The following is a 16,958-nucleotide window of genomic DNA, read 5'->3' on the forward strand; positions in this document are numbered from 1 at the left end:
GTGCACTGGTAACAGTTTCTGGAAACCTGAGGACATAATATCTATCCGTTGTAGAGGAGCCTGTGGTGGGCAGAAGGAGCCATTGATCCTCTAAGTCCCCAGTGGTCCCCAGCACTGTTCCCAGCCCTGTACTTCCCCAGAGCAGACCAGATCTCGGAGTGTCCTCGGAAGGTCAAAGATGTAAAACAAACACTTCCCAGGAATCTAGATGTTGAGAGCATATAAAGGAAACACATCTGTGCAATGAGTAAACTGGAAAAATTAGAAATGTAAACAGTTTTGGGGACTGTCCTGACGAGGACCACAAGTTCTGAAAAAAAACAAACATTGCCCCAGGATTTTCCCACAGGAGGTACATCACAGGTGTGTGGAAGGAAGGGAAAGAGATATGGAGAAGGGGAAGAAAGGTGGCCCAGGGAGATAGGAATACGAGGAAAAAAGAAGGGAGGGACGCAGGGACAGAGGGAGGGAGCTTGATGTAAGAAAATCTGCCCAAGAGAATAGGGTAGTTCCCCTTAACCAACATTGTGTTTTCTGCCACTGCAGTTAGCATGAGCAATTGCTGTTTTCAGAATTAAACAACTCACACACCATCCACCCTGTCCTGCGCAGGTGGGACTCACTTTGTCCAGTGCACCCATATGTCTGTGCCACCAGTCAGCCACCTAGAAAGCTCTCTGCTGTTGCCTTGTCAGTCCTTCCATATAGGGTTCAGTTCCAGCCAATTTTCAGACACATGTTGAGGTCTCACAGATAACGGGAAGCTTTCCTGGATAACCAGCTGTGGTCCACATTGAGACTTCGGTATACTACAGACCATTGGGTCCTGTGTTTAACTGTGCAATAAAGAACCATGTGGACTGGCCAAGTTTGGCAGCACATGACTGCAGTCTCAGCACTTGCTAGGCTGATGCAGGAGATTGCTTTAATCAAGAGTTTAAGGGCAACAGAAAACTCCCATCTCAGAAAAGGGGTGAGGAAGAGACGAAGCTGGGGATAGTTCAGGGCACAGCCCTAGCGTAGCCTTTGGTTCAGGAGTCTGAGCTTGATCCATAACACCACAGACAGACAAAAAGGGAGGAGGATGGATAGAGGGGTCAGGCAACACAGCACACTGTGTTATTTCCTACTAAACAGCTCAGAACTAGCAGCCCACCACACCTTTGTGACCTTCGGGACTCTGTCTGAGCCTGGGCTGTCTGGAAGCCCAGCTAAGGCTTCTGTTTATGACAAGTTTTGCAGTGGAAGATGACAACAAAAGCTCAGGCTCATGGCTTGCTTACCTGGGCAGGAGGGGTCAGTACAGCCTGGCTGGCAGGGGACCAACTCACAGCTCACCTCTCCCAGCTGAAGATGCAGAAAGACACCGGTGAGGAAACCCAACGGACAGTAGCGAAGCTTGCCAGGGCCTCTTGTGCCAGTAGTGGGACACACAGAAAAGTGTTGGGTAGAAGCCCAAACACCTGGGCACTGGTCTGGAGGACAGACAATGCCAGCCAGCAAGACACCTTCATCTGAACTCCCAAAGAGGGATGGGTGGCCAGAGACAGTGCATAAAACATGAACAGCAGAAAGATGGGCAGATTACCTCGGGGGCCCCATGTGTGACGTGCAGGCCTAGCAGGCAGCCCCAGGCCCTCAAGCCAGCTCACCTGGCAGATGCACCGGGTACAAGGCTCATCATCCAAGGTGAACATCTGACCATTCACCACCTTTCTCCCTTCGAAGTTACAGTCTACAGAGACAGAGACGGGATGATGAGACCCATGTCCACCCAGAAGACTTGGGCTCAGGTGGTTTCTCCCACTCACCGTGGCATACAGGGCAGCATTCGCCATCTGGGTGGAAAGGGTAGGTACAGGTGATGGGACAATCCACAGGTGAACAGGCCACCGAGCCCAGCTGTAGGACACAGAACACACACGCTCCTGAGGAGACCTAGTACAACGCTAGGGAAGGCACGAGGCAGACTCATCTAGAGAGCACCATCGGCCATCCATGGTGGGATGGGGATACAGGGGTGACACTTTCTTAGTTAGGGTCCTTCCTAACTTCTCAAGAACAAGGCCTGACTTTATCCAAGAGGTCACGTGGCAATGGTGATTCATTGACCAGAAAAGCTCAGCAGCAAAAAATGGGGGAGAGAGCTGGGGTACAGCTCAGTGGTACCTGCCCCCAGGTTCCATCTCCAGGATCATTAAAAAAAAAAGGAAGGAAGGAAGGAAGGAAAGAAGGAAAGGAAAGAAGGAAGGAAAGACCCAGAAACATTTCCTAAAGCAGGTGACTGAGAATATACAGAGTCAGTGGGCAGTGGGTCACTCGGAGACCAAAGAGGTATTTATCCTGCATTTCTCGATCCTTGTGTTGACCTTGTCCTTTTCCACACATAACTAGGGCTGAGGCTCACTGACACCCCAAAGACATACTGCCACTATACACAGCAGCTCCTACCAAGCATCAACTATGTCAGCATAAGTAATGAGACTTGGTCCTTTATTTTTTAAATATGAAAATCCAGTATGTACTAACCTAACACTATTTTTAGACTGGATCCAGGAAGTATGTATATACTAAGGCTCGGGGCCTAGCACTTTAACTAGCCATGAAGTCAGGAGCAAATGACTTGGTCACTGCTGGCTAGTTCTCTCAGAGACATGGTGAAATTCACTGAGTTCAGCAACCCAAAAGCAGAGATACTGAACCAGCCGGTGTTTTCAAATGATTCCCTGATCCTGGCTAAAGAATCCTGCTAGACAGGGCAGGGAGATGGTTTCCATCAGGACCGGGAATGACCCTTCTCTGAAGTTCAGGAGCTGATGCTGGGGGATTGGGGTCAGGGTGGGTGGTGCATACCAGGCAGATGCAACTCAGACAGGGGTCGAGCACTGACAGGAAGGTTTCGTTGTTGTAGAAGATTCTGCCTGTGTAGGTGCAGCCTGCCAAACAGAGCATGTGGTAAGCAGCAGCCAGAAGGGTGGCTGGTGGTGGCCGGGTGCCTGGCCAGGGCAAAGGTTGAAAGTTTATCTGGATAGCAAAGGTCAGGCCCAGCACCTCCCCAAGCAGCTCAGAGGTTAGGTAAGCAATAAGCATCCTTGGAATGGGTGCTGGCTGCTTTCTGTGGCTGGATTGAGCAAGAACATTGCAGTCTTGCTTTGGTGTCTTCATACCATGGGGTAGGGGTGTCACTGAGAACCTTGGGGGTAGGACAGGCAGATGGCTCATTGAAGCTCAAGGTAGTGCTGGAGACACACAAGATTTCTGTCCCTCTCTAGTTAGTCAACAACAAACTCCATCTGTGCACACCAGTCCCATCCCCCCCCACTAGCTCTGCCCTAGCCCTTGCCATGGCACATACCCCCAATCCCTGATGTCCCCAGAGACTCTGTGTAAATAAAACCACTTTGATGAAATTCTTCACAAACTGGTAACGACAAAAGCACATGGTGGCACAAGCCTGTGAATTCCAATATTCAAGAGCTGAGGCAGGAGCATGGAATTCCAGAACAGCTTTGACTCAAAGGGAAAAAAGTATTTTTTATACATATAGTATATATATTTACATATATATAATAAAATCGGGTAGGTGAGAGAGTAGGAAATTATTTTAACATTTATTTTATCTGTTCTGCTGTTGGTTGTCTGTATTTGAAGTGCCAGGGATGGTGCTCAGAGTCTCATGCATTCTAAGCAATCAGTCTCCCACTGAACTACACACCCTTCAACTTAATACAGTTGGTACTGTTTGTCTCATCTTATTTTTTGAGACTCAGTCTTGCTATCTGGCCCAGGCTTGATCCTCCTGCCTCTTTCTCCCAAGTGCATGTGCCAAAAAGCCCAGCCCTTAAGAAAAGATTTTTTTTTTAAATAACAAAATGCTCATAACACACATATATCAAAAGCTGTGCATGCAAAAAACAGAGATGGGCCTTTTTAATGCACAGCTTTCCAAGGACAAACTTACTTTTTAAATTGTGGAAAAGGTCAAAATAACTACGGGGGGGGGGGGGGGGACCCTAGCCTCATTTGTATCTCCTCTCACTTGCCCAGTTTTCCATGTCTGGTTTCTATGTCACCCCACAAGGACTGTGACCTCAGGATTTGCATATGTGAGTCTAGCTAGCATAGAGGCCCTGCCTCAGGCAAGCCACTTCTCTGAGCTGTGTGTGCTGTGCCGGGAGAGGGTGGGAAATGAGATTCCAGTGGTGCTCAGGGCTGAGGGGCCTGAGGCAAGGCAGGCCGGGACTCCAGGAGCCCTGAGAATTGCTTCAGAGGGTGAGGTGGGGCCTGGCCCTGGTTACCTGCTGAACAGTCAGGACAGCACTGTCCAGGGATCCGGATGGGGTGAGGGCAAGAGTCGACGCAGTCTGTCCTCTTGCAGCTCACGGAGCCATCTGCCTAAAGGAAGAAGAATTTCACCAAGACTTGGGACAGTAGTAGTACCTGCTTCTCCACACCACAGGAAAGACTACGCGGCCTGCTGTCTGAGGCTTGCCCTCAAGGATGACAGGATGAGGCCGTGATGTGGTGTCCTCCCCAACCCTCCCCCACTACAATGAAGACCAGCTGCTCAGCACAGGTGACAGAATCCTCGGGAAGGTTTAGGCCATCAGGAGGGGGAAGTCAGAGCTGGGTTTGTGCCTTGTCTGCTTCCTAGCCTATCTTTCAGCAGCAGCAACGGCCACACCATCACCCCCTCCACATTCTTCTCGCATTTCCCTGGAACCCTGGCTTACCCCAAACCTATGGAGAACAATAAAATCCTATTTTTATAGAAAACTATTCCACCGGAAATGCCTATTTCAGAAGGCCAAAATGCCATACGAGGTTTCTCTCTGTCTCCCCCCCTTCTTAAGAATTTGAACGTTTATGGCCTCTTATTTCACTCTCTTGTAAAATGAAGGCCAGAGTCAGTCACGAAGGAGGGGATGAGCAGAGGGTGGCTTTTACTCTCCCGTCTCCCTGCAGCGAACAAGCTCAAGTTGGCTTCTCACAAAGCCCCCCAAACATCTCTAGATTAATATGTGAGGTCAAAGGGTCCCTGATGATACCCCAGCCCCACCCTGCTTCATTGGATAAATACAGCCCTCAGGGACCCAAATACTCAGAGGGAAAAGGGAAGCACTATCCAGTTTCTTAATAACCCATATTTGACTTTTAAGCGCACACTCTTACTTAGCTATGACAAGGTGCAGGTCAAGATGAGACACCATATAAGATGGAAAAGGCATACCAGTTCCCTGAGCTAGCCTCCCGAGGCCCCAGGCAGACCCTCATGGCAGCAGCTCCCTGCCCGAGCAGAGTCACCCATGGTATCCAAGGCCACTAAGCTCTACCCTTCTCAGTCACCCACTGAAAGCAGAACAAGTGGGTCCCAACCCTGCCTAGGAGGGAGACTGAGGCCAGGCTGCCAGGGGTCCTGCCTCTGTCAGGGAGGCAGATGGGACAGCCCAGTAAAGCAGCTGAAGGCGAGCAGGTTGTCATTCACCTGGCAGACGCATAACTCACAGGGATCACCAGGCGACCAGATCTGTCCAATCGGAAACTCAACCCCATTGTCATCGAGAGAGCAGCCTGGCAAGAGAGGGTAGCAAAAGGAAAAGAACGCTTGGCAGAGAGCCGGGATGGAGCTCAATGGTAAGGCATGCTCAGTGGAGCCACAACAGCACAAAAGCAAACAAGCAAACAAACAAACAAACACAACAGGCGGGAGTGCCCCACCAGAACTACAGCACCACACTTCTAAAGATGAAACCCCAAGCTCATACACACCACACACACCACACAGTCAGGTGTGTGCTTAAAATATACGCATACTGTTAAAGCTGGCTGTGGTGACACTCTACTTTTATCCCAACACTCGGGAGGCAGAGGCAGGAGGATCTCTGGGAATTAGAGTCCAACCTGGCCTACATAGTGAATTCCAGGCCGACCAGTGCTACACAGTGAGCTCCAGCCCAAAAAATAAATGTATACAAACTTGTACACAAAGTTAACAGACAGACAGACACAGACACACATTCCCAAAAAATGACCTATACTCAGTCATATACTTAGGTACACACATACTTAAACACAAACTTATACTAACAAAACGAAGCCCACAGTCATACACAAAATACAAATGTATATTTGCATATATACAAATGGATACACACATACATCACACACAGGCATACTCACAGACACACTCACAGACACACTCACAGACCACAGAGATGCACACACACAATCAAACACAGAAATTCACTTGCACAAAAATATATACATCAAATTACACACATATCACAGGGAACTGGCACAAACCCACAGAGACGTGCATTTGCAGATGTATCACATAAAACACAGGCACATTCATACACAGATATTATTCATACACCAACACTTAAAGGCATATACAGCTATGCACACCTACAGGAACGCTGTTATAAAGCACCCTTCAAAGTGAGGACACACACAAACGTATATACTTACATAGTCACAACTCATACACAATACTATAAAAAACACATATGCTCATATCAGGAACACACACACACATACACACACACACCCCCACAAACACACACACACACACACACACCATCATTCCAAGTGCACTTGAGCCCTATGTTGGGGGCCACATAGCTGGACCTCACCTGTGGTGGGTGTGGACTCCCGACAGGTAAAACAGCACTGTCCTGGGCCCAGCAACCACTCCTCTCGGGGGCACTCCAGTTCTGGACAAGGTGCGAAGGAACATTCTACCTCCCCGTTCTGGATGAGAGGGAAGAGCATGCATCAGTGAAAGTGGCTCCCCAGCTCTGGGTCACTGAGAGCTGAACAGAAGGCTGGTGGGCAGCTATCCTCCAAACCCTCAAGTAAAAGTGGCAAAGAAATGTCCAGGGAGACAGAGAAGCAGAGAAGGGTGGGTCCTTTCAGGAAGCTAAAAGAAGGTCCTGGACTGTTCCTCATGTCCTAGCTGGGTCTCTACCATCTCTCGTCCTCCCTCTGAAATGTAGCTTCATGGAGACTCAATCCTACCACCATCCACTCCCATCCCTCTAATCTACTCTGCTCCATATTAGGAAACTGCCAGGCATCAATCAAGCTTATCTTGCCATCCACCACTCCAAGCCTTAGCAGCTTAGCCTAGTCCACAGAGTCTGCTGTTTGGAAGCCCTTCCCACATGTCAGTCACAGATACCCTCCTGAGACAGCAAGAGTGCTTGGCGCCTGGTGCCCAGGCATGTCTGATGCACATCTGTGAGAGCCCAGCTCCCTCCTCTAAACTAGTACTCTCTCCACAGTACAGAGCAGTCCATGGGATGAGATGAAAAAATGTCTTCCTAGAATCCTTTCTGTCTTCTGCTACTTCCCATTTCTCCTGAGGACACTCACAAGCTAGTATATTACTGTATAATGACCACCTCTCCCAGCCTGCTCCCTGGGGACCCCTCCCAAGACACATTCCAAAAAAGCCCACCTGCCTCTAGTCTTCTCTGCTCCACCCAGAGGACACAGCACCCTCAGAATTTCACCTGACTGGTCCTAGTCACCCCTCCACTGTCCCTCTCTCCTCCCAATAAGGCATGAGGATCCTGTGCCCAGCCATGACCACCTAAGCCATTGGCTGTCAGTCAGAGGGGACGGGCGCTCTCCTGGGCTGAGGATGTGTGTTCCCAGATCACAGTAAGTGCTGTGCCAATACAAAGCTGAAGACAAATGACTGGACCTCATGGAGACTGTGGTAAAGCATGGGAGATTCCTTACAGGGACTACTGCTTCAATCTCCCCCGTTTGCTACACAGCAGGTTATCTTTTCCACAGCAAAGCATCCTGGGTAAATTCCTATGCTGCCCACCCAACCCTTTTCCCACCTTCAACTGAGTCAACAGGTGCAGGAACCTCACCTTACCTGGCAGACACAGGTGGTACAGTCATCACCACCCCCACTGAACACAGCCCCGTCTGTGTACCACCGGCCATGGAAATAGCATCTCCCTGCAGGAGACAAAGGCAGAAGGGCTTTCCAGATGGAGCAAGTAGAAGAGTGGATAGATGGGTAGGGAGGGGTGGAGCAGCTGCCTCTTGCAAGAACTCAGACAGCTTGTCAATCTTCAAATCCCAGACCCCCACACGAGTTACTACCTAAAAACCTACAGGCAGAGGGAGCCCCAACAGCTACAGAGTAAGAATCTCAAGAGGACCTGTTTCAGACACTGGTCAAAGATAATCTGAAGATCTTCCTGGGGGTAAAACCAGCCCCAAAGTCTGGAAAAGTGTCTATAAATGCAGGCAGTCTTGGGTTCAAGTCCAAGCTACACAGCTCTGAGCTGATTAGGGCAAAGCGCATGACTCTCTTGAAGCTACTGTCCTCCACTGTGCAAGGGAGCTGACAATGCATACCTCACAGGTTTCACACTGACTGTAGGAAAAGCATGTGAAAACCAAAACCTTAAAAACAAAGTCCAACATGATATCTCCTGCCTCTTTCCCAGCACTAGGGAGGTGGAGACAGGTAGCACTCTGAGTTCGAGGCCAGCCTGGTCTACATAGTGAGTTCCAGGACAGACAGAGCTACATAGTAAGACCCTGTCCCCCAAAAAACAAGGCAAACAAAAAACAAACAAACAAACAAAAAACAGCTGGATGGTAGTGACACACACCTTCAATCCCAGCACTCAGAAGGCAGAGGCAGGTGGATCTCTGTGAGTTCAAAGCCAGGCTGGTTTACAGAGTGAGTTCTAGGACAGCCAAGGCCACATGGTAAATCCTATCTGGAAAAATCAACAAGAAAAGGAACAAAAAAGAATGTAATGTCTCAAGTAGCCTGTGTTCCCAGCTACTTGGGAGGCTGAGGCACAAAGACAGAAAGATGAAAGCCTAATTAGGTTATAAAGGAAGTCCTAGGTCAGTTCGGGCGACTTAATGGGACCTTGTCTCCAAATAAAAAGTATAAAATGGGCTGGGGATGTCGCTCAGTGGTAAAGTACTCGCCTAGTGTGCACAGATCCTTGAGCTCAGTCTCTAGTACAGCGAGGGAAAAAAAAACATTAAAATTTGTTTATTTGTTAGGGGAGGGACATAAGAGGTCAACTTGCAAAGGTCAGTCCCCTTGTACCATACAGGGTACAGGGATCACACCCATGTTATTAGGTATCTTTGCCAGCTAAGCCATCCCACTGGCCCAAGATGATAGATTTTTTTTTTTAATGACAGTTTTGAAATCAGGCAAATTTGAGTTCACGTTTGACGCCATCACTAGCTGCTGTATGTCTCTAGACAGTGACTTAACTTCTCTGAATCTGTCTTTTCATAAAAGGCAGCAGTGAGCAGATCTCCCTGGTTGTGACAACTCTAGAATTCAACAGAGCAAGAGGTGTCAGGTGCCCCAAACAGTAAGGGGTACATGCTGGCGGGGAGTATCCCCTCCCACTGATGAGGTCACCATTATTCTTAACTTGGAAACAGGAAGGAAGAAAGTAAGTAAGATTTTAGATGTTAAGACACGTTGTCCTTCCAGGTGGGGGGGGGGTGGTTGGTGTCAAGACAAGTTGTCCTTCAAGTGAGAACTTTGTTAGGGGGAGTTATGAATGCTGCAGCAAACAGACAGCCCCTGTGCAGCAGGGTTCCAAAGAGAGACAAAGAGAGGCGTCTGTTCTTCAGAAGAGAAGAACATGTCCATCTAAGGAAAGAGAGGCTGCCCCACCCCACAAGGCAGCAGGCTTAGTAAGCAACTGTGCTAAGACTCAAGGGCCTGGCTGCTTCCACCCTGAGCAACCTTATCCCTGTGAGGCTCGCTGCCCTGGTCAGCAGAAAGGCCGAGGGTCCTAACAGTCATAGGATGCCGTGATCTTATGTCTCTGTTGGTTGAAAGAGATCCCTCCAAATCCCTCCAGATCAGTGTCAGGACTGGGCCCACAGTGCCTCTGACTAATATTCAAGATGTGCAGTAGAGGCAGAGGCAGGGGCAGGCCAAGTCATGAGTGTAGTCTGGCCAAGGTGCACAGAGGAGACTCTAAAAATGAGTAATCCAGATCTATCATTTGGCCACCTTTCTAAGGCAGGAGTAGGTCTCCCCTCTCCTGCCTCAATACACACTCCCTCATACCTCAAACAACAAGATTCGACAAGAGTTACCTACCTGGGACACATGTACAGCAATCTGATTGTGGGGAAGCCTTGCATGGACCAGGGGGACACTCGGGAGAGATACAAGAAACATTTCCAGCCTGAGGAAGCAAAAGATGGCGATGGGGACAAGGGTGGGACCAGATTCACTGCCAACTGTAGGGAGCTGCACTGTGCCGCGCCCCAAAGATGGCACCGACCTCCGCCTTCTCAATGGCGAGCGCTCCCTGTGATAAACAACTCCTTATTTGGACGAACTTGCCTGGCTCCTTAACTTCCGCATGGTTACAACCTATCTGCATTGCCCACGTGGCAGCTTATGGTTTGCCAGTCTAGAGTATTTAGCCTGCTCCCTTCCCTTCCCCGGGAGTGGAGTCAGAAGCAGAAGCTGAAGAAGAAGCTTGTACAAGGTTCCTGAATAAACTGCTTGAAGAAGATCTTCCCCGGTCGTGTCTTCCTTGCTGGTGGAGGTGGGGCGCGACAGCCAACCATGCCTTTAATCTCAACCCATAGGAGGCAGGCAGATCTCTGTGAGCTTGAGGCCAGCCTGGTCTACACTGCAATTTTCAGGCCAGCCAAGGCTACCTAATAAGACTTTATTCACAAAAATAAATAAGTAAATGTCAAGTTAGGAGCTGGAGAGATGGATCTGTAGTTAAAACCCTTTCTACTCCTAGAATGAACATGAGTTTGGTCCCCAGAACCCACATCAGGCAAATAACCTGTAACTCTGGCTCTAAGAGATCTGATACCAGGGCTGGAGAGTTGGCCCAGTGGTTAAGAGCACTGGCTGCTCTTCCATAGGTCTTGAGGTCAATTCCCAGCAACCACATGGTGGCTCACAATCCATCTGTAATGGGATCTGATTTCTTCTTCTGGTGTGTCCGAAAACAGCTACAGTGTACTTGTATAAATAAAATAGATTTTAAAGAGAGAGGGAGAGGGGAGGGAGAGGAAGAAGGGGGAGGGAGGTTCTCTGAGAGTGCCTCTCTCTACACACACACACACACACACACACACACACACACACAAGTTGGTTGGGGAAATGGCTCAGTGGTTGAGAGTACTTCTTGCTCCTGTAGAAGAACCAGGTTTAGTTCCCAGAACGCATGAGGTACCTCTCAGACATCTGCAGCTCCAGCTCCAGGGTATCTGAACTCTCTCTTCTGACCTCTGAGGGCACCAGGCACATAAACAATGCATAGACACATACAGGCAAAACACTCATACAAATGAGAATATATCAATAAATCTTTTAAAAGTCAAAATAATAAAGTACTTTTTTTTGAGAAAGAGTCTTACTAGGTAGCCCTAACTGTCCTGTCCTGGAACTCAGCATGTAGACCAGGCTGGCCTCAAGCTCAAAGAGATATGCTTGGCTGTCTTCCAAGTGCTGAGATTAAAGACATGTGTCAACCATACCCAGTATACATCTCTAAAAGTAATTTTTAAGTTAAAATTGTAAAAGTGTCCAACATTAGAATCATCTAGACCTGATTTCCACTATCTCTGCATCTACACAGATTCCTCTTCTCTGCCTGCTTAACACATAGGAAGAGATGGATGAAGAGATACTGGCATTCTCTGTGTCCTTGATCAGACTCCACCTATCCACAGTTTTGGTCAGCCCCGGAGCCATATTTAAAGGTAGCCAGAGTATGGCAGCAAGGATTGGCAGGTAAAGCCTGAAACAGATTCAAACCTCAGTTCAAACCCCAGCTCCACTGGTTCCCAGCCTCCATCTTTGAATCTACAGATCCGGGACAGCTTCACCCACCAGCCCTGCATTTGCTGGGAGCCTCTGGTTAAAAAACAGGGGAAGGGCGTCAAGCCTGTGCTGGACACACAGTAGGTGCTCAGAATCAAATCCACACAGGCAGTACCTGGCACACTAACTGCTCACGATTACTTCTCTGAGGAGTGTCAACTTGCCAGAAGCAAAACTGCTCAAGGAAGGCTGGAGCTTAATGAGATTGCTTTCTCCCCAGTGTGGACACCTTTGTTGTGGTGGTAAATATTTGCCTGGAGAAAACAGCCTCCCTGGGGAAGTTCCTGAGAGAGTTCTACACTTCCCCTTCCCAAACAGATAGACCCTGTTCTGCCCTAGCTCTCTCATGCACAGCAGATGCCTCCCACAGCCATTGGCCAGAACTCGGATGCTTCTAAAGACCTTCTCAAGCTCAAAAGTTTTAGATCCAAAGCCCTAAAGCAAGCTCCCTTCCAAGGAGAAGTTCATCTTCAACATCCAGTCTGTTCCCCTCCTTGACAACCCCCAAAGGTTAAGAAAACATGCGGTGGCAAATCCTGGGTTGCTTACCAGACAGACACACACAGTACAGTTCTCCGTAGGAGGTGAAAACACTTCCCCTTCGGCTCGGACAGAGCCACTGTGAAAGCAGCCTTTGAAAGACAAACAGGAGGTGGGGACATTAGCCTCCTCAAAGGAGAGGAAAGTAGGTCTCTACTTTTCCAGGCGTAATACTTCTGGAACCTTCTCTCACCACCCTGGATGTGCCAGCAGTGGCAGACATAGTTCCCTTGAACTGGGTGGTCCTAGGACCGCTGGGAAACTGCACAGGGGACACATGCAAAGTTAGCCTTGAGAGTGTCCCTTGAAGTACATCCTGAGAAATCAGCATTTCACACGCATCACACAGGACATGCTAGGTTCCGAACCTAGCTCCATTTATCCAAGCAGCCCTGCCCTTGTCACACTGCCTCTCTGCGACTCAGCTAGTCTCACCTAGTCTCACCATAAGATGGGAATGTCAGGATTTACCCAGCATGAGCCCAAATCCAAAATCTTGGTTATAAAGAGAACTCAGCTCTTTCCATCAAGGCCCCATACATAGGTGGAACAGGATAGAAAACGGAGAGGGTCTCTAAGACAGAAATGTAGGCATTTCCTCAGCAAACCCTGGTTTTATGGTGTGGCAGATTGAATTAGGACTTAACTCACACATACTAGACAAGTACAATGTCCCAGCCCCAGCCTGGGAGGAAAGTGAAATGAGTGTCTTCCAGCCACGCAGAGGCAGCTAGGACAGGGGAAGGAAACAGTCAACCGAATGTATGTGCACTCAGTGAAGGAAGAAAGGAAGGAAGGAAGGAAGGAAGGAAGGAAGGAAGGAAGGAAGGACAGAAAAAGGGGGAAGGAGGGAGGGAAGGATGAATGGAAGGAAGGAGGGAAGCAAGGAAGAAAGGAAAGAAGAAAGGAAGTGGGTAGAGAGGGAGGGGAGGAGGGAGAAAATGAGAGAGGAAGGGAGGGAGAGGGGGAGGGAGGGACTGAGGGAGGGAAGAACAAAAGAAGGAAAGATGGCCGGCAGGCAGGGTGGGCCTAGCAGAGTGGCCTGATGAATGGTTTTCCTTGAGGAGTACTTCCGCATAGACAAGTGGTTCTCAAAGTGAGATTCCAGAGCAGCAGCAGCAGCAGCACAGGGAGTTTGGTAGTGTTGCCAGTTCTCAGGCCCCACCCATGAACCTCCAATCAGAATCAGCCAAGAGGCTAGAGGAAGAAAGAGCAGGGCTGTACTCCTCTCCATCAACTCTTACCTGTGCAAGAGGGACAGCAACCCCCATCGCTTGGGGGAATTGGGTGGGAACAGGTAGAGTCACACCTTACTTCTCCACAGGTCACCTCTCCATCCTGGATGCACAAGCAGGAGTTGCAGCCATGGGTAGACCCTAGACACTCCCCCGGGGCAGCCTGGGGACTTCCCACCTACCTGACACAAGCACTGAGAACACCCGGGCTGGCTCCAATGGCTCCCTGATTCATATGTGGCTCCCAGGTGCCAGCAGGAAGAGGGCCCTGCTCCCAGTTTTGGGCTTTCAGGGCCCTTAGGTGAGAAAGGGGTTCCTACAGCCTCCCCCTGGAGGAGTGAGGGGGGTCCAAGGGTCCCCAGTGGGGAGGAACTTGGCACTGGGGTGGATATCAACTGTGTGGGAAAGAATGTGAGTGGGGCCTGGGTGGTAGACGGCTGACTGGTTGTTCTAAATCCAGTGGGGTATCCTGGAGCCCCTGGAGGAGGGCTGTGTCCTGGGGATAGGGCAGGCCGGCCTGCCTCAGGAAGGAGCAGGGACATCTTAGCAGGATGTTGCCGGGGCTGCAGGATGGCAGATGGGGCCAGAATAGCCTTCGGGAAAGCTGAAATGGAAGCACAGGGTCTCCTAAGGGAGACAGCAGGGGCCGGAAGTGGGGTTTGAGAGTCCTAAGCAGGATCCACCAGTTTTCTCAGCAACACAATGTAACTGACCGTGAACTACTGAGGCCACAGTGACAGATGCAAGGGAAGAAGGCTGGGAAAGCACTAATGCACAAGAGAAGATCCTAAGCCAGTGACCCAAGATTCGGCTGCTCTCCCTCCCTTAACAGCTACAAGGGAACACAAGTTTTCCTGAGGCTAGAAGACCTCCAGGGTCCATCTTGGGAACAACTCTCCCCAACTGCTATGGGCTGGGGTTTCAGTGTATCCCCTGTTTCCCTCCTAGCTGTGACTTCCCTACAGGGGAGCTAGGACTCAGGATGAGGGGTCAGCAGGGGGTTTCCCCCAGCGGCACTGTAGACGGTCAGGTCACGTTGGGGTAGAAGACTCCTGCCCTCACATAAATACCTGGAAACTGAACAGGCATTTTCCCTACAGATGAACATCTACTGCCCCTCATCACAAAGATGGAGAATCCCCTTATTACTGTTTTGTTTTTGTTTTTCCTTTTTACCATTTGTAGGCAGTAGCTGGGAACAGTGAAAGGAGAAGGTGGGGCTGGAGAGCCATCCCAGAGGCTCGGGACACTCACTGGCTTCTCTTGCAGAGGACCCAGGTTCAGTTCCCAGCAGCTATATGGTGACTCATACAATCCATAGTCCCAGTCCCAGGAGATCCCTTCTAGCCCTTCTGGAGTGGTACACATACTAACAACCAGGCAAAACACTTATAATACACATAAAATAAAAATTTTAAAACCCCAAACCTTTTATTAAAAAAAAAAAAAAAAAAAAAAAAAAAGCCAGGATGGAGAAATGGCTCAGTGGTTAAGAGCACTTGTTGCTATTGCAGAGGACCCAAGTTTGGTTCCCAGCACCCACATAGTACTGTAACCCTAGCTCTAGGGGATCTAACAGCCTCTTCTGACCTCCACAGGCACCAGACACACACACACAAAAACAGGCAAAATATTCATTTGCATAAACATTTTTTGTAAATATTCTTTTTAATGTAAGGGAACAGAGAAAGTGGGGGTATTAGAAGTGATGAGCAAAAAGAACTGGGAAAGGGGAAGATTTAAAGGACAAGTTTGGTGTGAAGGGGGTCTGTGGTTAGGGGTGAGGTCTGATACTACAAGATCTATAGGGCATGGTTTGGGACCAGGAGAACAAGGTCTATGGAATGGGCTCTTGTACTGAGAAGGCAGAACTAAGAGCTAGAGGGCAGGGCTGGGGCCTGGTGCTCACCTTCACAGGACACACGGTCAGCCTGAAGCCTGAAACCAGGTCTACAGGTGCATAGGAAGCTGCCCACAGTGTTATGGCAGGTGTGATGACATACTCTCCTCTCCTGCGGTCGTCGACACTCGTTTATATCTGTGGGAGAGCCTTGCTGCCTTACCTCGGCCATGGAGACCTTTCTCCTCCCATTCTTGAACTCAAAGACCGGGAGAGCTCACCTGCCGGACTCTTACAGAGCCCATCCAGGGTACAAGATGTGACTCAGAATGCTGGGAGTGGGGCTGGTATCTACTGGTGGTTTTCTTGGGCGCTTCATGCACTCGGGGTGGGTGTACATCTCATCCCAGGACCATTAAGAGCTCAACCCTGGTGGGAATCTCACTTCCAAATCTGCTATCTGGCATCCCTTTGTAAACAGTGTCTCAATACTCACTGTGCTGCTCAAAGCAGGTTCAAGACAAATACTTAACCCACTAGTACAAGGCCTTTTTCATGCTCATGGGACCCCACTTTTGGTTATAGGGATTACCAAACATCTGGAAATTTCTAATGGACTGAGAAAACAGGAGTTTCCTTCTAAACCAAAGGAACCAGAACATAAAGTACTTTCTTTATCCCAGGAAGCAAACACAGTCAAGAAAAATGGGTGAGCAGAGAGAAAACCTTGATATGTATCTGGGAGAGCAGTGAAGAGACTCTAACAGGTTGAAGATGGCCAAGGAAGGATGGCTTGGGACCTTTCAGACAGAGACACCAACCATGGGATGGGAATGCTCTGAGCAAAAGTTCCAAGGACTAGAAGGTCTAAATGTTGGTCTTCCTAGGTTCCAGACTGACCTGTCCATCTTCCTGATTGACATCCTAAGCGTACCACCCACAGGCCAAAGAGCTCACCTATACAGGAGTGTCGGTTGCCATGGAGGTGGAAGCCAGCACGGCAGGAGCACTTATAGCTGCCAATGCTGTTCTTACATCTCTGCTGGCAAGGTGTTCGCAGGCACTCATCGGTGTCTGAGGGGAGAAGACAAAGCTGGCAGCCATCTCTCCACAGGACTTGGAATCCTCTCATCCTTCTCTCTCACCCAACTCAGGGCCATTGGGGACCAACTTCTAGACTCTTCACCCTCACCATCTCAACCCAGCCCAGTTTGCCTTGTCTCTAGGCTGAGGAACAGACACAGCCTCCCTGAGCCCTCTACCTCTATCAGTCGTTCCCAGCCCTCAGCTTCACTCTTGCTTAGTTCCTCACATCTAAGCACATCCCGTTTGTATAGGCCTCCTCTTGGATTCATGTTCTGTCTACCCTGAATGTCCTTCTCTCTTGTCTGGGTATAAAAAGAAATATTCTGCTCCCTTTAAAACCTTCTTCCTCAGAGCCCCTTATGTAGAAAATCACCCAGGC

At 49.3% G+C, this 16,958-nt stretch overlaps 1 protein-coding gene across 1 annotated transcript in view; it reads right to left on the reverse strand.

Annotated features, from left to right (window-relative positions):
- VWCE (von Willebrand factor C and EGF domains) overlaps window positions 1-16,958 on the reverse strand; it is a gene marked incomplete at both ends in the record, with an annotated part of 28,786 nt that overhangs the window by 3,200 nt on the left and 8,628 nt on the right. The window contains 14 exons of the mRNA XM_080912882.1: window positions 1,284-1,347; window positions 1,653-1,735; window positions 1,812-1,902; window positions 2,854-2,936; window positions 4,299-4,395; window positions 5,486-5,571; window positions 6,636-6,753; window positions 7,895-7,980; window positions 10,124-10,211; window positions 12,428-12,510; window positions 13,663-13,756; window positions 13,836-14,257; window positions 15,563-15,691; window positions 16,451-16,567. Of these exons, the coding sequence (XP_080769008.1) occupies window positions 1,284-1,347; window positions 1,653-1,735; window positions 1,812-1,902; window positions 2,854-2,936; window positions 4,299-4,395; window positions 5,486-5,571; window positions 6,636-6,753; window positions 7,895-7,980; window positions 10,124-10,211; window positions 12,428-12,510; window positions 13,663-13,756; window positions 13,836-14,257; window positions 15,563-15,691; window positions 16,451-16,567 (1,641 nt within the window). The remainder of the gene's footprint in view (window positions 1-1,283; window positions 1,348-1,652; window positions 1,736-1,811; window positions 1,903-2,853; window positions 2,937-4,298; window positions 4,396-5,485; window positions 5,572-6,635; window positions 6,754-7,894; window positions 7,981-10,123; window positions 10,212-12,427; window positions 12,511-13,662; window positions 13,757-13,835; window positions 14,258-15,562; window positions 15,692-16,450; window positions 16,568-16,958) is intronic.

Source organism: Micromys minutus, assembly GCF_963924665.1.
Source record: "Micromys minutus genome assembly, chromosome: 2".
Lineage (NCBI taxonomy): Eukaryota > Metazoa > Chordata > Mammalia > Rodentia > Muridae > Micromys > Micromys minutus.